The following is a 27,411-nucleotide window of genomic DNA, read 5'->3' on the forward strand; positions in this document are numbered from 1 at the left end:
CTACCCTGAAAATTTGAAGTCAATCAGTGCAACCGTCTAGAGGCTAGATTGTTAACAGACAGACACACAAACAGACAGACAAATAAACAAGGTCAAAAGTTGTAGTGCCAAATGAAAGCCCATATATGACTTCCTATATGTTGATAATGGTAAACATCTCTCTATCTCTAACTGTTTTTGAGTTATAATGGAAAATATGCAAATTTTAGCAATGGCCTTGACCCCCCCCCCCCAACATTTGACCCCCAACCACAAAGAAAACTATGAGATACCCCATCATGTAGTATATCAATCGAAGCAGAATTGAAAGATGAACATTTTGGAATTGGTTTGAAGTAAATATGATGAATATAAAGGAAGATATCACGAGGAAAAAAAGATGTTTACCTTTTTGGTGACCTTGACCCAATGACCCTCAAAATGTTGTAGGTTCTATTTGAGAACAATGCCTATCTATTCTGAAAGTTTCATGAAGATTGGTCCAGCCGTTTTCCCATAATGTTGCTAAAAAAAAAAAAAAAACAAAGAAACGAACAAAGAAACCCCACTGAAAACAGTACCTCACCCCCTGGTGGACTCCATCCCAGATGAGGTAATGTCTATCAAGAGAATTGGATGTGTCTAGACCTCTGTTGGGGAAAACTGTTTACTTATTTATATATTTACTTTTTTAACAAGAATATCGGGATATTTTTTATGCTTATATTAACTCTTACTGGTCTGATAAGACCAAAATCAAATAGCTCAAAACCCTGCATTTGATGGAAACCCAGCACTGCTCATCACCCTGAGAATGATTATCCCTACAGTGAAGCATGGTAGTGGTAGCATCATGCTGAGCAGACACTTTCCTTAAGCAGGGACTGTGAAACTGGTCAGGACTGAGGAAAAAATGGATAAAGCCAAATGCAAGACAGTCTGAAAAGAAAACCTGTTCCAGGTTACAGACTTGAGCCGAGTGCAGATGTTTTCTTTTCTAACAGAAGCATACTGCCAAAACAACACTAAAGTGGTTCAAAACCAAACCTGGAGTCAAAGCCCAGAACCTCAATCTGATTGAGAATCTTTTGTGAGACCTGAAAATTGAGTTTAGTACAATCTTACCAAGAAGAATGGGCAAAGGTTGTAACACTACACATTTGACTGAGAACTCCAGATTAAAAACCGGGAAGAAGAAGAAGCTTGAAAACAGCAATTGTAGATCAACTCAGGCTTTACGTACACGTAGGATGGCAGGAAGGTCTCAGTGCACTGAAATGATAATGAAAGGAAGATAAAAACACTAAAAGAATCATACTTTTTAACACTATGAAAGTAAACTGTATTAGTCACAATTATTTTAAGTAGTTTGTAAGAAAATGTGCTTATACTGTACATAGCTACTAGACCTGTATGGTTCTGGAGACATTTCCAGGTATATAATGACAAGAGCAACATACAGTACTCTTAGGCACATGTAAAGAAATGCTGTAGACCAAAAATGGCTTAAAAATAATGAAATGAAATGTTTCAACATTAAAAAAAATACTATAAATAGCAGTAAGCCATAATAAATGAAACAAAGTCAATATTTGGCATGATGCGACCCTTTGCTTAAAATAAATAAATAAATAGTAGTCTCCAGTATAATGAGTGCAGTTTGATAAGGAAATGAGCTGTAGGTTTTACTGAGCATCTTACAGAACCAGCCACAGTTCTTCTGGACACTTTGACTGTCACACTTGCTTCTTCATTTTGCAGAAAAACCCAGTAGCCTTCATTATGGTTTCTTTTTTTAATTTGAAAACTACGTCTTATGTAATATGCTGCTCAGATACAAACTTTTTTTTCTGTAAAATTTAATTTTGTACTGGAAAACGAACGTTTGGACTCTGAAATGTTTTTTACTGACTTGATAATGTAGAAGTCATAAGATAGAAATCTATAAAGTTTGTATGAAAAAAAAATAGGGTGCCTAAGACTTTTGCACAGTGTATATGTGGCCAAAATCTGTCTAGTGCATCAGGTGCAGAGGTGGAAAAACTGGATTGACAAAGTAAAAGTCCTGCTTTGGTTTTCCTTCTGCCTGTGTTCTCAACACAGGTGATTTCACCAATTAGCTCATCAACCTGGCTTAGGGGATGTGGTAATTAGGATCAGCTGGTTCATTGAATTGGCTGGAGCAAAAATGTGGCAGGGTTTTTACTTTCTGCACCCGGGTTTTTCCACCTCTGATCAGGTGTTATCACATATTGCATTTATGTGGTATGAAAATGGATGCATCAAGTAATCAGCTGATAGAGCATAAGTTAATCATATCTCCTTCACTGTTCTTATTCTTATCACAGGTTCAGGGCTGAATGATGGACAATGGCATGATGTTCGTTTCTTGGCCAAAGAAAACTTTGCTATGCTGACCATCGACGGAGACGAGGCTTCAGCTGTGAGAACCAACACACCCATTCAGATCACAACTGGAGGAACATACCACTTTGGAGGTGAGTACAACTACACAAATACAGCAATAATGGTCTAAGTCACTTCCTTGTCCCACTTTGTCTTAGCGAGTATTCAAAGTCTTATCAGAATGCTTGTACTATTAGGTTCAACCATGCTTACCCCATACCTGTGTCCAATCACAATGAACAAAATATTAGAAATAAGAGCATAGTCAGTTAGGAAAGTGAAGTTAACATTCCATTACCAAATAACACATCAGAGCTAGGTGTACTAAGATGTTTGTGGTCATTTTCAGGCATAAATAGCCTGCGATGTGCCTGAAAAATCTTGCATTATGTACAAAACTGTCATGCACTGCCCCGGACATCCACTCCGGAGATTACGGATCTCCCCCACCAGAGCCGATCCAGATCTGGGACTGGAATTCCATTTCGCCTGAATTCACTTCCTGGTTTTCACCACTGCTTATTAAAGGCAATTCTCAGACTCTGACTTTGCCAGAATGGCTCGTTTGTTTTCTCTAGCCATTTCTGTGCCGTTCATGCTTTTCATGGTATTATTCCCCCTTCTAGCTATTTTTCTAGTTCGTTTTTGCACCAAGGGTTTTTTCTTGTTCATGGTTTTTTGCTTTAGTGTTTTTGTCCTTACCTGTCTCGTGTTTTTGTCAGGTTCTTTTGTCTCTTTTTACCTGGACTATTTTTGCCATTTGTGTTTTTGTCCTGTTTTGCTTACCTTTTTGCTACACCCTTTTTTCCCCCTGGATTAAATCACCTTATTTATTGGTTTACTGTCTGTTGTGCATTTTTTTGCTTCTGGATCCAAACTTCACCTCCATCACCCATAACAGTACGTTCTGGCCAACATGGATCCAGCAGAACTCACCCATCTGAGAATGGCCGTCCAGCAACAAGATGGGTTTTCCTTGGGACCCACCAACAAGACCTACAGCAAATTACCCAGAACCTTGTCACCCTGTCCGACTCACTTAACCTCCTCACCATGCAGATTCAGCACTTTCAAGCCATGCCTACCTCTGCCCAGCCGCCTCCTACTTCATCTCCTGCCACCGCCTTTCTCCGCAAACCAAGACTTCCAGCACCTCAGCCCTACGATGGAGAACCAGGTACTTGCAGATCGTTTCTGTCTCAATGCTCCTTGATCTTAGAGCTGAAACCTCTGGCCTTCCCCACAGAATGCTCCCGGGTAGCATATGCCATTACGCTCCTCACCGGCAAGGCCAGAGAGTGGGGAACAGTGGTCTGGGACACGGATGCACCCTTTTGTTCCAGTTTCAAGGATTTCTTCGAGGAGATGAGGCGAACTTTTGACTGCTCTCTGTCTGGCCGGGAGGCGGCTAGAGGGCTCATGGAGCTGCGGCAGGGGTCCCGGTCTACCTCGGACTACGCCATCGAGTTCCGGACGTTGGCAGCATTGTGCGGTTGGAACGAGAGCGCCCAGATCGGCGCGTTCCTGCATGGCCTGTCCAATGCCATTAAGGACAAATTGGTATCGTGGGAACTGCCGTCGAACCTCTCCAGCCTCATGGACCTCACCAACCGCATTGACGCCTGGGTCCAGCAATGGAGGAGAGAGAAGAACCGCCCCAGCTTCACTTCCTGCCACGTCCGTCGAACCCATGCAGGTAGACCGGGTTCGAGTGTCAGTAGAGGAATGACATCGCCGGTGGAGCACGGGGGCCTGCTTCTACTTCAGTCAGCTGGGACACATCTGCTGAGCCTGCCCGCTAAAAGGACAACCCCACCAGTTGAATCGAGGGGCCCTGGTGGGCAATGCTTGGAACCAGTTCTCCGCTAATAATCTGTTACTCCCTGTAATCATTATCCAGGACGACCAGAATCACCACCTCAAGGCCCTCGTCGACTCAGGGGCAGACAGGAACCTGATCTGCTCCGCCACCGCCAAGCGTCTGGGAATCCCGCTACTCGCTCTCGACATCCCCCTCACTGTCCTGACATTCAATGGCACTGGCTTGACCACCATCACCCACCTCACCACCCTGCTCACCCTGAGGATTTCTGATAACCACTCAGAAACCATCCAGCTTCATGTCATGAATGACCCCCACATACCCATCATCCTAGGATTACCATGGTTAATGCAGCACAATCCCCACCTAAACTGGGCTGACAACACCGTCCTAGGCTGGAGCCAGTCCTGCCTAACTTCCTGTCTGAACTCCGCTCTGCCTCCCGCCAAACCACTGCAGTCTTCAGCCAGTGAGTTCCCCGACCTCTCTCACATGCCTCCGGAATATCTGGACCTTAAACTCCTCTTCAGCAAGACCCGAGCAGTGTCTTTCCCTCCTCACAGACCCTATGACCGTGGAATCGACCTCCTACCCGGGACAGCGCCACCCAAGGGACGACTCTACTCTCTCTCTCTCCTGTTGAAAGACAAGCCATGGAGAAATACATCTCCGAATCTTTGGCAGCTGGGATTTCACTGGAGCTCTGTCTTGTTTCTGGGATTCATCATCTCCCCAGCGAGGATCCAGATGGATTCCCTCAAGCTTGAGGCAGTTGCCGATTGGCCCACCCCATCTTTGAGATGAGAGCTCCAGTGCTTCCTAGGATTCGCCAACTTCTACAGGTGCTCCATTCACAACTTCAACACGGTGGCCGGACCTCTCTCAGCCCTGACCTCGACCAAGTCCCAATTCAAGTGGGGAGAGGAAGCAGAGAAAGCCTTTTCCATGCTCAAGCACAGGTTCACCACAGCACCCATTCTCACCATACCCGATCCTACCAAGCAGTTTATTGTCGAGGTCGACGCTTCTGAGTCAGGGGTCAGAGCTATACTATCCCAGAGGTCCAGTGATGACAAGGTCCACCCATGCTCCTTCTTCTCCCACTGGCTATCCCCAGCCGAACGGAAATAAGACATCAGCGACTGAGAACTACTGGCTGTTAAACTAGCCTTGGAGGAGTGGAGGCACTGGCTCGAGGGGTCAGAGCTCCCCTTCCTAGTCTGGACCGACCATAAGAATCTGGAGTATCTCAAGTCCGCCAAACGCCTTAATTCCTGTCAAGCCCGTTGGTCTCTCTTTGTTAGGACTGGGACTGTTTTGGCCTCTAGAGGCCGCTGTTATTTCCTTTTCTGGTCATGTTTGTTTTGGCCTCTAGAGGTCACCACTGTGTTCTGTGTTTTGTTTTTGTCTTATTGCCTGTTTCCTGCCCTGCCCTGTCCTTAATTAGTTTGTGTATTTATACCCCTGAGTTCAGTCCTCTTGTCACGGAGTCTTTGTGCTGTTATGTTTAGCTCCAGTTTCCTCTGTACCATGCTCCTTGCCTTTGTCTTTTTGGTTTTGCACTTTGCTTTCCTTTTTGGACTTTTTTGGACCTAGTATTTACTGTTTTTTGGATCTTCTGAGCGTTGGTATTTTTGCCTTTTCTTTTCTGGTTTTTTGGCTTTTGTTTTGACTTTTTGTACTTTGGATATTTTTTATTTTTCCCTTCATCTTCTGAGCATTTTGGATTATTTCTTTTGGACTGTATATATTGTAAATAAACCTTTTGATACTTTTTCTACTTCCGCCTCACGCCTCTGCATTTGAGTCATCCCCCTGGTGGCCTAGTGGGGGTTTGCTGGATTATCACACCAGCGAACCAGGTTCGAATCCCAGCAAAACCCTAACAGAAAGACTCCGTCATGACCGACTCAGCAGAGGCTGCTTCAACTGTCTACCCGGCCAACCTTCAGGGAATTATGGCAGCTTTGACACGCTCACCAGCGTGGACGAACGCTCACCAGCCAACATGAGGCCCTTGCTCGCCATGAGGTACTGCTTCAGCAAATTGGGAAAACCCTGGCACAGCTGACACCTCTGCCTGCATCTCCTCATCCTGATCCGGCTCCTGCTCCCACTCCAGTGCCTCCCGCCACGCTGTCTCCTTCACCTCGCGAACCCAGCCTTCCTGCACCACAGAGGTATGATGGCAAGCACGGTGAGTGCCGGGAGTTCCTTACCCAGTGCCAACTCACCTTTGAGCTCCAGCCTACCACCTACACTATGGATCGCCGCAAGATTGCCTTTGTGATAACCTTGTTAGCTGGTAAGGCACGAGCTTGGGCAACGGCCATCTGGCAAAGACAGGGACCCGAGTGTTCTTCAAGCTATTTATGGAGGAGATGCTTCGGGTCTTCGATCAAGCAGACATCAGTAAAGATGCAGCCAGGAAGCTCTGTCCAACAGGAGGGAAGCATTGTTTTGACTTTTTGTACTTTGGATATTTCTTATTTTTCCCTTCATCTTCTGAGCATTTTGGATTATTTCTTTTGGACTGTATATATTGTAAATAAACCTTTTGATACTTTTTCTACTTCCGCCTCACGCCTCTGCATTTGAGTCATCCCCCTGGTGGCCTAGTGGGGGTTTGCTGGATTATCACACCAGTGAACCAGGTTCGAATCCCAGCAAAACCCTAACACTCTTCTTCTCCCGGTTCAACTTCATGCTCTCCTACTGCCCAGGCTCCAAGAACGGCAAACCCGACACCCTGTCCAGGATGTTTTCTTCCCACCAAGAGGAGTCTAAGCCGCCCGAGACCATCCTTCCTCCACACTGCCTGGTGGGAGCCGCTATTCTAGCGGTTGAGATGCTCATCCAGAAGGATGGATCCCCTCAAGCTTGAGGCAGTCGCTGATTGGCCCACCCCATCCTCGCGACGAGAGCTCCAGCATTTCCTGGGGTTCGTCAGTTTCTACAGGCGCTTCATCTGCGACTTCAGGATGGTGGCTGGACCTCTCACGGTGTTGACCTCAATCAGGACCCTGTTCAAGTGGGGGGAGGAAGCAGAGAAAGCCTTCTCCATGCTCAAGCGCAAGTTCACCACAGCACCCATTCTTACCATACCCGATCCAACCCAACAGTTCATTGTGGAGGTCGACACTTCCGAGTCAGGGGTCAGAGCCATCCTCTCCCAGAGAGCCAGTGATGATAAGGTCCACCCCTGCTCCTTCTTCTCTCACTGGCTGACCCCTGCTGAGCAAAACTACGACATCGGCGACAGAGAGCTGTTGGCCGTCAAGCTTGCCTTGGAGGAGTTGAGGCACTGGCTCGAGGGGTCGGATCTCCTCTTCCTTGTCTGGACTGACCACAAGAATTTAGAATACCTCAAGTCTGCCAAACATCTCAATTAATGACAAGCCCGATGGTCTCTCTTCTTCTTCTCCCGCTTCCATTTCACGCTCTCCTACCGCCCAGGCTCCAAGAACAGCAAACCCGACGCCCTGTCCAGGATATTCTCTTCCCGCCAGGAGGAGTCTAGGACACCTGAAACCATCCTCCCTCCATGCTGTCTGGTGGGAACCACCCTACTTGAGGTAGAGACATTAGTGCAGAAGGCCCTGGAACAGGACCCCGGAGAAGGTAACTCAAGCAACATGCCACTTAACCATCTGTTTGTTTCCTGTTCTATGCGAACCCAGATGCTGCAGTGGGGTCATGGCTCCAAGTTGGCTTGTCACCCGGGAGCTGCTCAAACCCTAGCATTCATCCAACAGCGCTTCTGGTGGCCATCCATTAAGGAAGACGTCCAGGAGTTTGTGGCAGCCTGCAACACATGTGCCCGGAACGAGACAGCCAATCGACCCCCTGCCATACATGTCAACCTATACGGAATGTCCGTATTTTATACAGATTTGATTCAATAAACATAGTATACGGGCATACAAATAAAGTTATATGGATTCTTTAAAAAAACTTCAATATTTATTTAGAGCTATAATCAATTCCCACGATGATAAAAGAGCGCATAACATTTACAAATGTACTGTACACCACAGACAGCCAGTAAAGAGTCTTATGAAATCGCGCGTTATCTTGTGGTAGTGAGACTTCGTTCCACTTTTGATCATGCGCACACCGCATTGCGAGAATCCCGCCAACCGGGAAGTAACATTTTGTTTGAAAAGCGTATTTCCACCTGAGCGACTTTCACTAGCGACTGAAAAGATTCTGAATGGGCACTCCGGCAAGATCAACACAGACACTTGCTGTGACATGCAGCCTAGTGAGGTATTGGTGCAGACTGCAAAAAAAGCTGTCATGGAGTACAATTCAGAACATTAGAGTGACACTTTGTGTTTTTGTCAAACATTGGAGCTTTGTATTCATTCTGAAGGTTTATTGTTATTAATATTGAATAAAAAGTAACTTGGATATATCATTGTTAATTATCATTCAAAGTTTAGGTAAATTATTTTAATTTGCATCTTATAAGGATTTTATAAGGGAAATACGGATTTTGGAGGTTGGTTATACAGGTTTGATTGACCAAAGGTTGACATGTATGCCCTGCTGGCCTGCTAAGACCCTTCTCAATTCCTCATCGACCCTGGTCTCACATCGCCCTGGACTTCGTCACAAAACTCTCCAACTCAGGCGGCAACACATGCATCCTAACAGTTATCGACCGTTTCTCCAAGTCAGTCCATTTCATCCCTCTGCCCAAACTTCCCACAGCTAAAGAAACTGCCAAATTACTCATCCTCCACATTTTCCACGTACACGGACTCCCCACTGACATCGTCTCCGACTGGGGTCCTCAGTTCACTGCACAGTTCTGGAGGGCTTTCTGCAAACTTGTTGGGGCCTCCTGTAGTCTCTCCTCAGGTTTCCACCCCCAAACCAACAGCCAGGCGGAATGGGCAAATCAAGATTTGGAGGTGGAACTCGGATGTATGGCGTCCAGGGATGCCAGTTCTTGGAGTAAGTACTTACCTTGGGTCGAATATGCTCATAACACTCTTCCTTCATCTGCCACAGGTCTCTCACCCTTCCAATGCTCCCTAGGTTACCAACCACCACCACTCTTCCCCAACCAAGAGGAGGAGGTCGCCGTACCCTCATCCCAGATCTTCATACACCGCTGCAGGAGGATGTGGGCAATGGCCCAGAGAAGACTCATTCGCTCCCCCCTAGCATCCAAAAGGCAGGCTGACAAATGCCGCTCTAAGGTGCCCACCTACCGGGTGGGGCAACGAGTCATGCTCTCCACATGCCACCTGCCACTCAGAACTGTCTCCCGCAAGCTGGCTCCCAGGTACCTAGGACCTTTCCTCATCAGCAAGGTAATCAATCCATGTTCTGTCAGACTGGCACTACCACTCACCATGCGACGCATCCACCCCACATTCCACGTGTCACAGCTTAAACCTCTGGTCTCTAGCTCTTTGTCCCCACCCTCCAAACCCCCTCCTCCTCCCAGGCTCATTGATTGCAGCAAAGCCTACACAGTAAAAAAGCTACTGAAGGTGCGGTGGTGAAGCAGAGGACTCCAGTACCTGGTGGACTGGGAAGGTTACAGTCCTGAGAAGAGAAGTTGGGTCCCCGCCAGGTTCATCTTGGACCCAACCCTCATCTCCGACTTCCACCGGCAACACCCCGACAATCTTTCTAAAGCGCCTGGAGGCGCTCGTTGATGGGGGGTACTGTCATGCTCTGCCCCAGGCATCCACTCTGGAGATTACGGATCTCCCCCGCCAGCGCCGATCCGGGACTGGAATTCCATTTCACCTGAATTCACTTCCTGGTTTTCACCACTGCTTATTTAAAGGCCGTTCTCAGACTCTGACTTTGCCAGAACGTCTCGTTTGTTTTCTCTAGTTGTTTCTGTGTCGTTCATGCTTTTCATGTTTTTTTCCCTCTAGCTATTTTTCTAGTTCATGTTTTTGCACCAAGGGTTTTTTCTTGTTCATGGTTTTTTGCTTTAGTGTTTTTGTCCTTACCTGTCTTGTTCTTTTGTTTCTTTTTACCCGGACTATTTTTGCCATTTGTGTTTTTGTCCTGTTTTGCTTACCTTTTTGCCATGCCCTCCCCCGGATTAAATCATGTTATTTATTGGATTACTGTCTGTTGTGCGTTTTTCTGCTTCTGGATCCAAACTTCACCTCCATCACCCATAACGAAAACAGTGCCTTAGCTCACAATTTGAGCTCTGTGTATGCAAAAACATGCAAAACGTGCTCATATGTATGCACTTTGAAGGAAGATCAATGAAAAAAAATCCAAAATGAAAAGTGTGGTTGATTTAAATATTCTTTTCGGTATGGGCAATTCCAGCGTTATGGACGTGACACTTGAACTCAAAATGGCAAAAAATGACCCAGTGCATGTTTTATTGTCTCCCAGTATTTAAACAGGTGTTGCATATTTTAAGGCTGTACCATACTGGAGAAGTGATAGAACAAGAACAATTCCCATAGTACATCTAGGGCATGCCAGAAAACGCCAATAAAAGATGCGTTATGGATGTGACAGAAAAAGTACCACTTTTCTTGGGTGACTGTACATTTTTATCAAACTCTGTGAAATCGTAAACCTAATGTCGAAATGGAGATATCCATTTGATAGAGGGGTCCAAGGTGAATATTAAAAAATCTTTGTTTAAAATATTTTGTATTTCATGCAGAGTTTCGGAAGGAAAAGTCAGCGTTATGGATGTGACGAAATTCCGTTATGGATGTGACGCGTCTGAAATAGACATGGCATATGTTTAGAAAATCAGCAATTTAACCACCATAACCCTTTGAAAAACTCTCTAAATATCAGCTAAAACTATCAAAGTTCTTAAATAATATTTAGGATGGCTATTGTTTTGCTGTTTTGTGGATTTTAGCATACATTTCTGTGGCTTGTGGCAATAATATAGAATTGTACATGATCAAAGTTGATTTTAGCTTGGGGTTTACATTATAAGAAAGAAAGACTGACAGTGACATATTAGGTTGGTTACAAATTGGTTCAACTTATTCACATCTGTAAAATACAGGCCTAGGTGAGATCTCTGGGAGTGGTTTTGATGTATTACATGTTGCTTTATTTTTGCATGGTGAGGTTGACATTTACATGGAATTGCCCTATATTAAAGGGCAAACCATGGATGGTTTTGTGTGTGTGTGTGTGTGTGTGTGTGGTTTTTTTTTTTTTCTCCGTCTTCCAAAACCAGGTTTAAATACTTGGTTTGTTTAAAGTCTTGTTTGGAGCTTTATAAAGCTTTATAGTGCAAAAGTCTTAGTCATGTTGTCTGTTGTTGCCCAAATGAGGATGGGTTCCCTTTTGAGTTTGGTTCCTCTCGAGGCCCTGAGGCTGTCACACACATGAAGTCAGCCAAATACAACTTCAAAAACTGCTGCATCATGGGGCAGTATAAAAAGTGCTATCCGCCTCCTACATACATGAGCTCACAGATTCCCTCAACTATCGAATGTTGCTGTGAATGACGGGATGGATTATGCCATCTCCCCCAGCCATACTGCATGGCCAATTTTACTGTCTTGGACTCCTGGTCGCATATGACTGGGCTCATTGGGATTCAAAGTCTCAATCCTACCCCTTTTCCACCAAATCAGTTCCAGGGCTGGTTCAGGGCCAATGCTGGTGCTGGTTCACAACTTGTTCAACTTGCGAGCCAGCTGAGAACCAGTTTGCTTTTCCATAGCTCGCGGTGCTAAGGGAAGCCACGTCATTACGTCGCTGTATACGTCAGTTACGTTGTTGTATACATCAGTTACGTCGCTACGTTTGCATAAACCTTGGCGCGAATATTGAAGCAAAAACAACACGGAAGAAGCAGCAGCAGCAACAACAACAATAATAATAATAATGGATGACTTTGCGTTTGTACAGCTGACATAAGCGGTTCTTTCCTCTGGCCCAGCAGAGAGTTGGTGGTAGCCTGGAACTGTTTTTTCTGGCCCCAGAGCCGGTTCTTTATCAGTGGAAACAGAAAACCCAGTTCCAAACTAAGCACTGGCCCCGAACCAGCCCTGGAACTGCTTTGGTGGAAAAGGGGCATCTGTGGTCTACTGCTTTTAAACTGCAATTTAGGAATATTTTTGTGAATTCTGCAGCCATCTTAACTTGCATTTTGTTTTGCATTCCCTCAGTGTCTTCCACCTTCTGCAGAACTCCTAGTTAATGACTAAATGACAGAATAGCTGAACTTCATCAGAATGAATCATTTTCAGAAAGCCTAAATGAGAGCTACAGTCTCTCTGAGGGCAGATTTATAGACACCAGCCTGGAAAAAAGGGTAGAAGCTTTTCTATCAGTACATGCACTCCTGACAGATCAGCCAGTCATAATTATCAATCAATGTTCCTCCATCCATCGCTATTATTTCACCTGAGGGCCTGTATATATGACTCTCTCTAATTTGTTTACAACCGATTTTTCCTTTTCTGAGAGTGGAAAGAGCTTTTCCCCGACACTAGAGGTGAACTAAAATTTGTTTTCTTTAGACAAAATAAAATCACTTATCACAACTTTGTAGGTAAATGTATTACGGTTGCCTATTCCCGAATAAATAAATCATGCTTGAATTTCTGTGGGAAATTGTTCTGAATGTACTTAATAAACAGAAGCTCTTATTTGCTCAACATACCATGCTGTATATACAGTACTAAATAGATACATGTAGTACTTTGGGATAAAAAAAATATATTGCACATAACTACACTACACTCTCAGGCTGCAGATAAATATGGAGACCTCAAGTGTGTCACTTTCACCAGCATGAGGTTAGGATATAAATTCAGAGACATGGGCCAGAGTAAAAGAGAGTAGACTCTGTCCAATCCACTGTACAGCATGCATCAGCTTGCTTCTCACATGTCTTTAGTGTGATTCAGTAATTGACTCCAAATCTGAAACTAGAAGGGCACTCGGTAGAGTGCCTACCTCCACCAAGCCATTTATTATCAACATCAAAATCAAATCACTTAAATCTAGGATAATACTCAAGCTGTACACCAAATTTAATCAACATTCATTCACTACTTTTTGAGTTATGTTGGGAAAGGCAAAGAAACTCCTGGATCTGCATACATATCCGGATTTGCATCAAGATCTAATCAATTGCTCCTTGACCCATGGCCCACCTTTCTTCCAAATTTAATCAAAATTCATTTAATACTTTTTGAGTTACATTGGAACAGGCAAACAAATGGAGACGAAAACATAACCTCCTCTAACAAAGTTGGCAGATGGTAAAAAGATGCTGAAAAAAAGAAATGTTGATGGAGCACAAAGACAAGAGAGATGTGAGACTAAGCACATGTATATTCTGCCTGCATATCCATGCAATTATCCGATCAGCCCATCATGTTGCAGTAGCAATGTGCACAAAATCAGGCATGTACAGGAAGACTAATTCGAGCTGACAGGAAGGCTTTAGTAACTCAATCACTATTTGCAACCACTGTGAGCAAAAAAGCGTTTCAGAAAACACAATATTGGATGTCATACTTTAGGCAGATGAGCTACAAAAGCAGAAGACCACATCAGAACAGGAATCTGAGGCTACAGTGGACACAGACTCATTAAAACTGGACAGTCTTTTTTTTTCTTTTTACTTTAATCAGATTTATGAATATTACCATCTAGTGGAAATACTGCATATACTACAGTTGAACATTTTCTGCTTAAAATCTTTTTCCCCTTATTATGAATTAATTTATTTATTATGTCTTTATTAAATAGCCACCTTTTCATCTTCATTCTCTAGGAGTGCTCAAATGTACAACAAAATTACGAACTGAATTTGACTCATCACACATTACAGTTGTTTCTTTAGCGATGAAAAAAGCTCCTCTTTTCAGTTCTCAGTAGTTTGTTCATAGGTCATGTTGTTTTAAATGAAGGTAAAGAAACAATGTGCTTCTGCTGAAGGCTGGTAGGAGCTTATGGAGCTCAGCAGGAAGAAAGAACACTACAGATTGTTATGACACAGGGAAATATATTTAAGAAAAGAAAAGAAAACCCTCTGTGCTGGTGTTATTGATGAGGATAAAGGTTTAACAACGTTGTACGTCCCAGAAACCTGATTTTGGTCATTCTGCTGGTCATGAATTATACATTGAGAACATGAGTATTCATTAACTTAACCACCATTACTCTCTAGCTCCCTTTAAGCACCCATGGGTCTCAGAAACACTGCCATCAAGACATACTTGCTATTGCTGTAAGAGTTATAAATTGGTCCTTGTCCTCCTCTTCCTTAATGCTATAAAATTACCAGATTGTGACAAAGTCAGGCTGAATGAAACTAGTTATCCAAATATGGCCTGTCTTTATTTATTTCCTGAATACTCCTTGTACTTTTTTCACATAGATGTTCATCTTGGCAGATGCTATTCCTCTCCTAGTCCTCTCCTTCTTGTGTTCCTCACCAGATGTGAGCTTCTTCTATATTTCTCTTCCTTTTCTTGTCAAGCTCACACTATTAGGAACTTCTTTTAGTCACTGTGCTGTCTCTTTACTTCCCCCTGCTCAGACAAACAATCAAAAAAGTGTCAGACAGACAGCAGATGGTCCAGATAACTTTCAGAACCTTGCTGCTGTCCCTACCAACTCTTATTTCTTACATAAGTGAAACTAAATGGTAGTTTCTCCTTAATATTTGGGAGGATGTTGAGAGAGTCTCAGAAGGCTTGTTAAAGATTTGTTTTCATGTTTTATTCAAGCTTGAGCAGCTTGTCGGGTTTAGAGGTTCGTTCACACTTCACTTCTTCATATTCTTCTTCATATCATCAGTACACAGTGTCCACATGGCTACATATCTCTAATGAATTAGGGAACAATTTACTTTAATAAAAACATTAATCCAAGACCTGTAGATCAGAACTGACATCAAGTTGGGTTTCATTTTCAAGAAATTGCTCTGTATGAACTTTTAGCAGAGGTACTTTATCAGATGTCTGACTGGGTTTTATGATTTGTGGTATGGTGATAGATTTTATCATTAATAAATGGTCATAAATATTGCTGAAACCACTCCTAAAGGTTCAATAATTCCTAAAGGAATTCCATTATAGCCTTATAGCGTCTTGGGCAGCACAATGGTGTAGTGGTTAGCATTGTCACCTCACAGTTCAAGCCTAGTGGCCAATGGGGACCTTTCTGTGTGGAGTTTGCATGTTCTCCCCATGTCTGCATGGGTTTCCTCCGGATGTTCCGGTTTCCTCCACAGTCCAAAGACATGCAGGCTAGGCTAATTGGTGGCTCTAAACTAACCATGAATGTGATTGTGAATGGCTGTTTGTCTCTATGTATCAGCCCTGCGATGATCTGGCAACTTGTCCAGGGTATACCCTGCCTCTCACCCATAGTCAGCTGGGATAGGCTCCAGCTTGCCCACGACCCTGCACAGGATAAGCAGTTATGGATAATGGATGGGTTATAGCATCTTAACAAGTTTTATATTAGTGTACAATATAGCAGAAGGCATTTCTCACTAAAACCAGGGAGGAACAAAGCAAACAGTGAACATTTAGACAGTGCAATACAGAACACACATTCTGAATGGTAATTATAATTATGTCAGAGATTGAATGATTTTAAAAGTTTGAAATTATCTGCAATAAGATTGAAATGTTTCCATTTCCTGTTTCTTGTCTGGCTATGTACAGGTTATTTCCTGCAGACCCAGGCATCTCCGTCACAGCGTTCATTTCAGGGCTGCATGCAGCTCATCCAGGTGGATGATCAGCTAGTCGACCTGGTGACAGTGGAGCACGGCATGCTGGGAGCTTTTGAGAATGTCAGCTTGGACATGTGCACCATCATAGACAGGTCTGAACACCAAATGAACCTCCATCTTCCATGCTACACCTTAAAATGTATGTTCTGGCTATACTAGTCTATGAAAAAGAACACTGTGGAAAATGCAAAACTCAAGAAGCAGTATTAAATCCAATGCCACTGCCTGACAGTTTTGATGTAACCACAACAGCAAATAGAAAATACTATTTAATACAATTTGACTTTTGAAGACCAGCCTCGGTGACCAAGCTTGGGGATCTGCAATAATAGATTTAGCTTACAAGTTCTAGCAACATATATATGAGAGAGAGACACACATGATTAGTTTTTGGTTTAATAATGGCCTTGGTTACAGAACAAGACTTCAACACAACATTTAAAGAGAACATATGGAGTAATTGACCATCTTGTCACATCTCCTGCTCAGGAGCACATCAACACGGTTTATCCAATTTAAGGAATATGAGCACCAGCTCTCTGTCATTATGCTAATGGTGATTGATTATCCATGCATTTTCTGTCAATGTCCATTTATGCGCTGCAGTTCCTTCTCGCTCATGCACAGGGGTAGCATAAATTCAGCGCACTGATAAACAAAGATGATCAATGATGTAAATCACCACTGATGACCAGTGTTATTTTGGAAGAAGAAACACACATGTTGAATGCTAATGAGATACATGATTTCATGGCGTGAAGATATACTGTATATACAATACCTGTCAAAAGTTCGGACACACCTAGTCATTTGTAGTTTTGTGTGTTTGACTTTGTGTATTTTCTACATACACTGTACAATACAATACATATATACAATACTGAAGACATCAGTATGATGAAATAACATATGAAACATGAATGGGATTATGTGGTACACAAAAACATGTTTAAAAAAAAGTTTCATATTTTAGATTCTTCAAAGTATCCAGCATTTACCTTGATGACACTTTGTACACTACTGGCTTTATCTTAACCAGCTTCATGAGCTAGTCACCTGGAATGCTTTTCACTTAACAGGTGTGCCTCGTCAAAAGTGAATTAGTGGATTAATTTCTTGCCTTTTTAATGCATTTGAAACCATCAAACATGTAAATGAAAAAAACACATTAAACAGCCCTATTCCACAACTGTAGTAATCCATATTATGTCAAGAACCGCTCAACTAAGTAAAGAGAAATAACATCCATCATTACTTTAAGACATGAAGTGACGTTAATTATTAAAAATAAAGAAAAACCATTGAATTAGAAGGTGTGTCCAAATTTTTGACTGGAACTATATATAGGCTATTTTTTTATCCTAACAAATAAATAATGCCTTTTTTTTTTGGGGGGGGGGGGGGGGGGGGGTTGGGGGTTTTTTGTGCATTTTCTGCAGAATCAGTTCTTGGTCCACTTTATGATTTATCAGTAATGAAAAATGTACTGTCTACATTTAGGGGCATAACACAATGCGACTATTTTTATCTGTATTCAGATTATATAGCATGCTACCTTCAAGTTCCCCTTGGTTCAGGTTCATAAGTTCTGAGGTCTATGACATGTTGTGTGTTCAAGAGGTTTTGGTCGGAAAAAAAAAAGATGGTGTGAGCAGATAAGCTATTCCTCATGAACATCAGTGCACAAATCTGTGTACGAAGTTGTGTACAAGTTGCATTACTAAAGCACTGAACAGTTACCATACAGATAACATTACCACTAAAATCTTAGTGTCTGCTGTAGGCTTCACATTCATATCAATGGCTAGAAAGTGTTTGCTGTTGTGATTAGAAATATGCTGGAGACTTTTTAAATTCTACTTGTGCACTTGTGTTTTTGCTTGTAGCCTAATTAAACCATTATGACCTTGATGAGGCACTTATTAAGGATGAATGAATGAATGTGTAAATGCATGATGTCTCAATCAGATACCCTGTGAAGTAAACAAAACAAAACAAAACAATAGTGAGCCTAATGTTGCCTCACAGGGCAGTACAACACACAACGGAGGAAAGTGCTATCCACCTACTTCCACATTCATGAGCTCACTGACACCCATAATTTGTTTTGCTAGTGTCCTCAGAGAAGTAATGAACCCTTACAATTTTATTACTTACACTACTACATGGCCAAAAATTTTGTGTTCACCTTATCATTACACCCAAATGTGGTTCTTCCTCAACCTGTTGCCAGAAAGTTGGAAACACACAAATTTATAGGATGTCTTTGTATACTGTAGCATTACAATTTCCCTTCACTAGAACTAAGATGCCTGAACCTGTTCCAGCATGACAGTGCCCCTGTGCACAAAGTGCCTAAAGTGAGGTCTGGAGAGTGGAGGGTCTTATAACAGCAAATGGGAACTAAAGCTGGAATGGGATCTTCCAAGCAAATATTAGGATGATAATCAGGTGTCCACAAACTTTTGGCCACACTGTATATTGTACTATGTATTTCAGTCTGTGCTTCATGGACGCAAACCTAAATTATACTTAAACATCACTTTATTGACAATTTCACTTGAGGCCAAACAAATTAACAAGTGGTGCACTGAGGACAGGACACTAGCAGCTCATCAGAATGTGCTTATGGATTAATGATTTTGTGTTAGCACTTCATTGCTTGCTGCAATGTGTGCATATTGAGATCGAATTATAGCAATAACACTCTGTTGTTCCTCAGAACATCTCAATATAAACCTAGACCCCTCAGCTAAATGTGTACTATAATAATGAAGCTTGAAATCTGATCTTTTTCAGACAGATTATAATAACACCTCTCAGTCAGCTGAGAAGTGAGCTTGTTTTTTTGGAACTCAGATAGAGGAAACTTGTCCACTTCAACATAATTGGTTTGGTGTTTTTCTTCATCGAGTCACAGTTTGCTTTACCCAGCATGTTTTGGGATCAGATCCATCACAGAAATACAAGGTCAAATTTACTTCTCATAACAGAGTGTTATGAAAGAATAAAGAGAGCGAGAGAGAGAGAGAGAGAGAGAGAGAGAGAGAGAGAGAGAGAGTGTTCTCCCTAGCATGATTAAATGACAGTATTTTAAACCAAACATTATCCTCCTTTTATTGTCCCTAATGGCTACATTATATAACTGTCACTTTCCATTACACTAAACACAAGAGTAAACAGGCATAGCATACAAGACCAGAGCTCTGGCCCTGCATTTTCAAACCCCTTCAGTCAAAGAGATGAAAATCTGCTCAGTGGGTGAGAACAGACTTGCTTGGCTGTGATGCTGCTGAGACTGATATAGCTGCACCTGAGCATAGCATTGTCACAACAAACTAACATGCATAGCTTTTGAAACCCTGAAATGGCACTTTATTGAAAGGTACAGTAGGTGCAGATCTTTGGGACCTTCTGGGTCACAGGTTCCTGTCTCTGGTCCTGGAGTAGTCGGATTAAAACACTAAAATGTTTTTAGGATAGGAGGTACTTCAGGACCAGGGTTGGGAAACTAATGCGTTTTAATTTGTCTGTACTGAAGAAGGTTGAATTAATCAAGTATGAGTGATCTAGAAATATAAGTCCTCTGCCACCAAGGAGATTCTGCCTCATGAATCCAGGAGCAACAATCACTGAAACAGACACAGCAGTTCAGAGATGTTTCTTAGTTTATTGAAAGACAAACATGAGTACTGTATATATTCACATAAGAGTGTGGTGTAGTGATATGATTGGAGGATATAATCTCAGAAAGCCAAGTTGTCTCAGTGTGATAGGGTAGCTTCAACAGGTGATAGAAAATTACTGCATGGGGTAGCCTTATGAAAAACGGAGAACAGATGTGCAAGCAAAGATAACGTTCAAGGATTGAACTGAAACTAGTCAAAACAAATTGCAAGCATGCCAAACAAATTTCTTCAATCATAACCTGTGGTTTGAATGATGGAATTTGCATTTGTGCATTGAAAGGTTTTTTCCAGCTTTTCCTAATTCTTTGGCAGGTCTGCTTTTTTATTTTAATTTCACACTATCAGCACCGGCGGCACGGTGGTGTAGTGGTTAGCGCTGTCGCCTCACAGCAAGAAGGTCCGGGTTTGAGCCCTGTGGCCAGTGAGGGCCTTTCTGTGTGGAGTTTGCATGTTCTCCCCGTGTCCACGTGGGTTTCCTCCGGGTGCTTCGGTTTCCCCCACAGTCCAAAGACATGCAGGTTAGGTTAACTGGTGACTCTAAATTGACCATAGGTGTGAATGTGAGTGTGAATGGTTGTCTATGTGTCAGCCCTGTGATGACCTGGCGACTTGTCCAGGGTGTACCCCGCCTTTTGCCCGTAGTCAGCTGGGATAGGCTCCAGCTTGCCTGCGACCCTGTAGAACAAGATAAAGCGGCTAGAGATAATGAGATGAGATGAGACTATCAGCACCAGTCACAGGGAATTCAGAGCAATCAGTGGACTCTAGCCATGTGTTATTCAGCCAAGATGTCTTTCAAATTATTCAAAAATTCTAAATAGATAGATGAAAATAATAAATAAGCATTTTTTTTCTTTTCAAATTTAACAATCAATGGCTTGTTTGACTACATGTATAGAGGACACTCTAATTTATCGAAGACTAACAATTCACAAAAAACTATTATTTAATATCATGATTGATATGGTGAGCTTTTCTCTAAGATGTTTAGTTAACATTTATGGAGTCTGGAGTCTGAAGTGTCAGTGCTGTGTAAGTTTTCCACCATGGGAAAGTCTTCAGAACAGAGGAGTTTCCACTTTCCAATGTCTTACAAATGTGAGAAGCTGCGTTTATTTTCTTATTAACTTCAAGAGAATAAAGAAAAGATAAAAAGCAGGACGTGTCATTGATTAACAAAAGAATAATTGTAATTGCTGGCAAATTGCTGTGGTCTAATGGAAATAAAACACCTCAGGATGTGGTATTTTTGCAAACAAATCAATTTCTTACAACAAGATGTCCTGATGTGTTTTTTTTCCTTACTTTTATTCCAAATGTGCTCTTCAGGTATTTTTGTAATAAATGTATAGAGATGGGCTGAGTTAATGGGGCCTTAATTGTTTTGATTTTCCAACTAATTCAGTGTTGGACTATTCCCAGCCACTACAGTGTCTTGCAAAAGTGTTCATTCCCCCTTGGCGTTTGTCCTGTTTTGTCGCATTACAAGCTGGAATTAAAATTGATTTGGGGGGGTTAGCACCATTTGATTTACACAACATGCCTATGACATTAAAGGTGCAAATTGTTTTTATATTGTGACACAAACAATAATTAAGATTTAAAAAAAAACAGAAATCTTGTGTATAGGTATTCACCCCCCCAAAGTCAATACTTTGTAGAGCCACCTTTTGCTGCAATTACAGCTGCAAGTCTCTTGGGGTATGTCTGTATTAGCTTAGCACATCTAGCCACTGAGATTTTTGCCCATTCCTCAAGGCAAAACTGCTCCAACTCCTTCATGTTAGATGGGCTGGTGTACAGCAATCTTCAAGTTATGCCATAGATTCCCAATTGGATTGAGGTCTGAGCTTTGATTAGGCCATTCCAAGACATTTAAATGTTTCCCTTTAAACCACTCCAGTGTAGCTTTAGCAGTATATTTAGGGTCATTGCCCTGCTGGAACGTGAACCTTCATCCCAGTCTCAAACTTCTGGCCTACTCAAACATGTTTTCCTCCAGAACTGTCCTGTATTTAGTGCCATCCATCTTTCCTTCAGTCCTGACCAGCTTTCCTGTCCCTGCAGATGAAAAACATCCCCACAGCATGATGCTGCCACCACCATGCTTCACTGTAGGAATGGTGTTCTCAGGGTGTTGGGTTTGTGCCACACACGACGTTTCCCATGATGGCCAAAAAGTTAAATTTTAGTCTCATCTGATCAGAAAATCTTCTTCCATGTGTTTGGGGAGTCTGCCACATGCTTCTGGGCAAACTGCAAATATGTTTTCTTTTTTTTTTCTTGAAGCAGTGGCTTTTTTTCTGGCCACTCTTCCATAAAGCCCCACTCTGTGGAGTGTACAGTTTAAAGTGGTCCTATGGACAGATAATCCCATCTCCGCTGTGGATCTTTGCAGCTCCTTCAGTGTTATCTTTAGTTTCTTTGTTGCATCTCTGATTAATGCCCTCCTTGCCCGGTCTGTGAGTTTAGGTGGGCGGCCTTCTCTTGTCAGGTTTGTAGTGGTGACATATTCTTTCCATTTTGCTACAATGGATTCAATGGTGCTCCGTGGGATATTCAAAATTTTGGATTTTTTTTTATAACCCAACCCTGATCTATACTTCTCCACAACTTTGTCTCTGTCCTGTTTGGAGGCTCCTCGGTTTTCATGTTGCTTGCTTAGTAGTGTTGCAGAGTCAGGGTCCTTCCAGAACAGGTTGATTTATCCAAACATCATGTGACAGATCATGTGGCACTTTGATTGTACAAATTCTTAATCAACTAATTATGTGACATAAAGTGAATTTGCTGGACCAGCTCTTATTTAAGGGTTTCATACGAAAGGGGGTGAATACCTACGCACACTCCAGATTTCTTTTTTTTTCATCTTAATTATTGTTTGTGTCATAATAAAACAACAATTTGCACCTTTAAAATGGTAGGCATGCTATGTAAATCAAATGGTGCTAATCCCCCCCAAAATCCATTTTAATTCCAGTTTGTAATGCAGCAAAACAGGACAAACACCAAGGCGGATGAATACTTTTGCAAGACACTGTAGTTTAGTTTGGTATATTATATGACATTGACCAATCCAGTGGGGTTGAAGTAGCCTAGTAAACTAGACCCACCCACCTAGCGGCCAAAAATATTTTTGCCTACGAGTGGGTCTAGCCTCGCACCATATCAACAAAACACCACGGGCATCAAATCGTGCCCGCCAATCACAACACAAGGTTTTTGTTTGGATTCTTTGGGCGGGCTTTTGCAGGAGTGACGACAAGGCTGCGCGACGCTGGAGAAAGCACAACAGGAAAGATGGCTACAGCTAGTGAACAGCGCTAGTTTGACTCCACTTTGGAATCAGTTTTAGAAGAATTAGACTTGGAGTTTTCGTTGAAACATGAGCAGGAAGAGGCTCTCCGCTCATTCCTTTTCAAGAAGGACGTTTTCGCTGTTTTGCCGACCGGCTATGGCAAAAGTCTGATCTACCAGCTGGCCCCGCTGGTAGCCAAAAGGATGGGGCTAGTTTGTGCAGTACGAAGAATTAATAAACAGCTTTGAAACATTACTTTTTGATTGTTTCTTATTTTCCCGTTATTTTAAATTTAAGGGAAATTATTTCACCAAACACCACTAAATAAAAATAAAAACTCTCAAACAGTTTAAGCAAACCCTTGAAAAACACTTGAAAAAAAAGTGTATGTTAAGTATGTGGTACAGACTCCAAACTTGTGGTCATTATCTCCAAACTTCTTAATATCTAGAACCTGTTAATTAATACGCATTTTGAAAAATTATTTATTTCAAGGTCTCCCCCACTGCTTTCTGTCGCTCTGACTACGTCGCAGTCACTGTTGCGCTGATTGGTCAGAGCATTGGCCTATACGCACAGAGACAGTTTGAAAGACAGCGGGTTGTTCCTCCCACACCCTTCGGAAATGTCTACGAGCGAGGCCAGACTAAATATTCACATTTAGTCTGGCTTGCCAGGCTAGGGTTGAAGGCTTTCTCTGAGCGACACGTGAAGCTAGCCAACTACATCTTTTCAAACTGTTGCTCATGCTGCATCACGAGGCATGTAACATGCTCACAGGAAAGTGCTATCCACCTCCTTCTAAATGCATGAACTCACCAATGCCCATGATTGGCTAATGTCATTATAATTGACAGGAGAGAGAGTATACCACTCCTTTCTCCCTGTGAGCATGGCCATTTTTGTTTTCTTAGACGCTTACTTCCTGAAACGGATGGCTGTGGCATCGTTAGGATTTGATCTCGTGATCTCCAGGGCCTCCACTGTTAATGAGGCATTAATGCCTTAATTCATCCGACACACTCTTTATTTTTATTTTTTTTAGTTGCAACTGTGATTCAGAGCCCTACTTCCCCCATCCTGATAAAAAAGACAAGAATTTCATTAGTGTGTGGAGAATAGGGCTTTAGTTGTAAAAAAAAAAATTGCCTAGGCAGCTTTATTCTCTCTTCCACACCAAATGGTTCCTGTTTTGCTGAAACATTCTCCATGTGTAACTTTGTCTTTATTATAATGTCTCAGTGTTATGATGTTAGACTTGCTGTGTGTGTGTTGAATGAGTGAGCGGTATTAAACTCTCCCAATGAGCTCCAGTGCTTGATCAGCTGATGGTTGGGGTTTTAACCAAATTAATTCCAAAGTTCCTCATATAAATCCCAAATGAACATACAGTAGGTTATAGCACAAAGCCAACTTCCATATTCATACGGTACGTAACTCTGCTTATGAGATGAGGCCTAACAAGCATTAGCTCAGAGAGGATTGACCCTTAATTTGGGTTCATGCTGCATTCTGCTCGACTAATGGGTTTGACTCAGAAAAGGAAAGAGAGGCCTTGGAAATCTTCTAACGTAGCTATGTCTCACTGTGTTTTACTTCTGAGTCTTCTAATTTGAAGTTGATGAATTCAGTGACTAATTGTATCAAGGAGAAAAGCAGTGAAGCATAAACTCTAGTTATTTAATTAGGACATTACTCAGAAAGATTAAGTTTGTAGAAATGTGAATAGCTCAAACATCTTTTTCTTTTCACTCTTGGCAGTATCTGTATAATAATTATACAGTAATTTTGTGTTCATTTTCAAGGCTTGGGAGCAAATGGAAATCAAAAGGCATTTTTTATTTGTACTAAAAAGATTAGATAAATTGACATGACCAGTAGTTCAATTTCCAATATTAGCTACATTCTATTCTGCTTTTTAAGTCATTTTGAATTTAAAAAAGTACCTGCTGGATGAATAAATGTAATAAAATCACACTCTTACCAAATTTCAGAGAGACCAAATGTAGGGTTTTATTCGGTCTGTAAAATTTACAATATTTATGCTGGAAAAGTTGTCCGTATTCTGAGTTGAGTTATGCACATGTATAAAATGGTTTTCTGGGCTCCCCATTTAGATTATACAAATCATGTGTTGTAGTTGACACCTCAGAGGTTGCCAGATTTTATTTAAGACAAGAGTTTTTAATTAAATATAAGCACTTGCCTTTAAATGTGTCAACAGTTTGGGGATAGAAAATGCTGACTGAAGATGCAGATGGATGCTTTCAGACTTTCCTTTCTTTTCAAACGTAACACTTTGTAACAAAAGCAAGAGACATTGTAAAAATAAAAGTAAGTAAAGACTGGTGATATATGAATGAGAAAATGACAAGCTTTGAAATAAGCATTTAATAGGAGTCTAGTCTCGTCTTCTTCCGCTTATCCGGGACCGGGTCGCGGAGGCAGCAGTCTAAGCATGGAAGCCCAAACTTCCCTTTCCCCAGACACCTCGGCCAGCTCCTCGGGAAGAACACCGAGGCGTTCCCAGGCCAGCCAAGAGACATAGTCCCTCCAGCGTGTCCTGGGTCTTCCCTGGGGCCTCTTCCCGGGGGGACATGCCTGGAACACCTCCCCAGGGAGGCGTCCAGGAGGCATCCGAAAAAGATGCCCGAGCCACCTCAGCTGGTTCCTCTCGATGTGGAGGAGCAGCGGCTCTACTCCGAGCTCCTCCCGTGTGACTGTGCTTCTCACCCTATCTCTAAGGGAGTGCCCAGCCACCCTGCGAAGGAAACTCATTTCAGCCGCTTGTATCCGCGATCTTGTTCTTTCTGTCATTACCCAAAGCTCATGACCATAGGTCACCCCCGGTGCCTTGCCACCGAGGAGCTTGCAAACCACCTCAGTGACTTCGGCTTGGGTAATGGACGAGTCCACCTTTGAGTCATCAGCCTCAGTCTCCTCAGTGGAAGACATGACGGTGGGATTGAGGAGATCCTCAAAGTATTCCTTCCACCGCCCGACAATGTCCCCAGTCGAGGTCAACAGCTCCCCACCCGCACTGTAAACAGTGTTGGCAGAGTACTGCTTCCCCCTCCTGAGGCGCCGGATGGTTTGCCAGAATTTCTTCGAGGCCGACCGATAGTCCTTCTCCATGGCCTCCCCGAACTCCTCCCAGTTCCGAGTTTTTGCCTCCGCAACTGCCTGAGCTGCAACTACCGGTAGTTCGTACAGGAACTAGAACTGCCACCTTATTGTGGTGGAGGGGTTTGTGTGCTTGAATGATCCTAGGAGCTATGTTGTCGGGGGCATTATGCCCCTGGTAGGGTTTCCCAAGGCAGACAGGTCCTAGGTGACAGGCCAGACCAAGAGCAGTTCACCAAAAACCCCCTATGGAGAAAAAATCCAGGACCGTGACGTCGCCCGGTAGGACGCAGCCGGGGCCCCACCCTGGAGCCAGGCCCGGGGTTGGGGCTCGTATGCGAGCGCTTGGTGGCCGGGCCTTTGCCCATGGGGCCCGGCCGGGCTCAGCCCGAAGAGGTGACGTGGGCCCGACCTCCTGTGGGTTCACCACCCACAGAGGTAGCAGTAGGGGTTTGGTGCAATGTGGATTGGGTGGCAGTCGAAGGCAGGGGCCTCGACGACCTGATCCCCGGACACAGCGGCTGGCTGTTGGGACATGGAATGTCACTTCACTGGGGGGGAAGGAGCCTGAGCTTGTGCGGGAGGTTGAGAGGTACCGGCTAGAGATAGTCGGGCTCACCTCCACGCATAGCTTGGGCTCTGGAACCCAGCTCCTCAAGAGGGGCTGGACTTTCCACTTCTCTGGAGTCGCCCATGGTGAGTGGCGGCGGGCTGGTGTGGGCTTGCTTATAGCTCCCCAGCTCAGCCGCCATGTGTTGGAGTTTACCCCAGTGAACGAGAGGGTCGCCTCTCTGCGCCTTCGGATTGGGGAGAGGGCTCTTGCTGTTGTTTGTGCCTACGGGCCAAATAGCAGTATAGAGTATAGAGTGCTCGGGCAAGCTGGGAGCTAGCGCACGCTAGCCTGCCGGCAGCCGGCGCACGCTAGCTCCCAGCTTGCCCGAGCGCGCTAGCTCAGTAAACTAGTAAATCCAGTAAAGGAAAAACTTGAGACTGAAAGGTTTTAACAGTCATCCAAATGACTGAACGTAAACATTGCTACAGTAACATACTAGCTACTGTTGTTGACATTAGCTAGCTTGACGTTCAAAATGGCGGACACCGGGGCGTCACGTGACCCTGTGACATCAGGTGAAATACCTCAATAGGGAGTATCAGGTATTTATCCTCTCATGGATGAAAAGCAATCCTAAGGTGTCGTTGTCATCCTGTTGGTGTGGGTCACTGGGGGCTGGGTGTGAACAGCCTAGAGAGTCATTGGGGTGATCAATGGTTGTTGGTTGTCTCTGTCCTCCTGTGAGTCACTGAAAACAGCTGGGTTTTGGTGTGCATTCAGTTGTCTGGGAAATGTACCAAGGACTGC

General features: G+C 43.2%; 1 protein-coding gene across 1 annotated transcript in view; it reads left to right on the forward strand.

The window, feature by feature from the left end:
• The window catches only part of LOC132867592 (contactin-associated protein-like 2), a 274,602-nt gene that overhangs the window by 50,494 nt on the left and 196,697 nt on the right, over positions 1 to 27,411 (forward strand). The window contains exons 9-10 of the mRNA XM_060900577.1: positions 2,328 to 2,477; positions 15,871 to 16,033. Coding sequence (XP_060756560.1) covers positions 2,328 to 2,477; positions 15,871 to 16,033 — 313 coding nt within the window. The remainder of the gene's footprint in view (positions 1 to 2,327; positions 2,478 to 15,870; positions 16,034 to 27,411) is intronic.

The sequence above is a fragment of the Neoarius graeffei genome, chromosome 19 (assembly GCF_027579695.1).
Source record: "Neoarius graeffei isolate fNeoGra1 chromosome 19, fNeoGra1.pri, whole genome shotgun sequence".
NCBI classification, from domain to species: domain Eukaryota; kingdom Metazoa; phylum Chordata; class Actinopteri; order Siluriformes; family Ariidae; genus Neoarius; species Neoarius graeffei.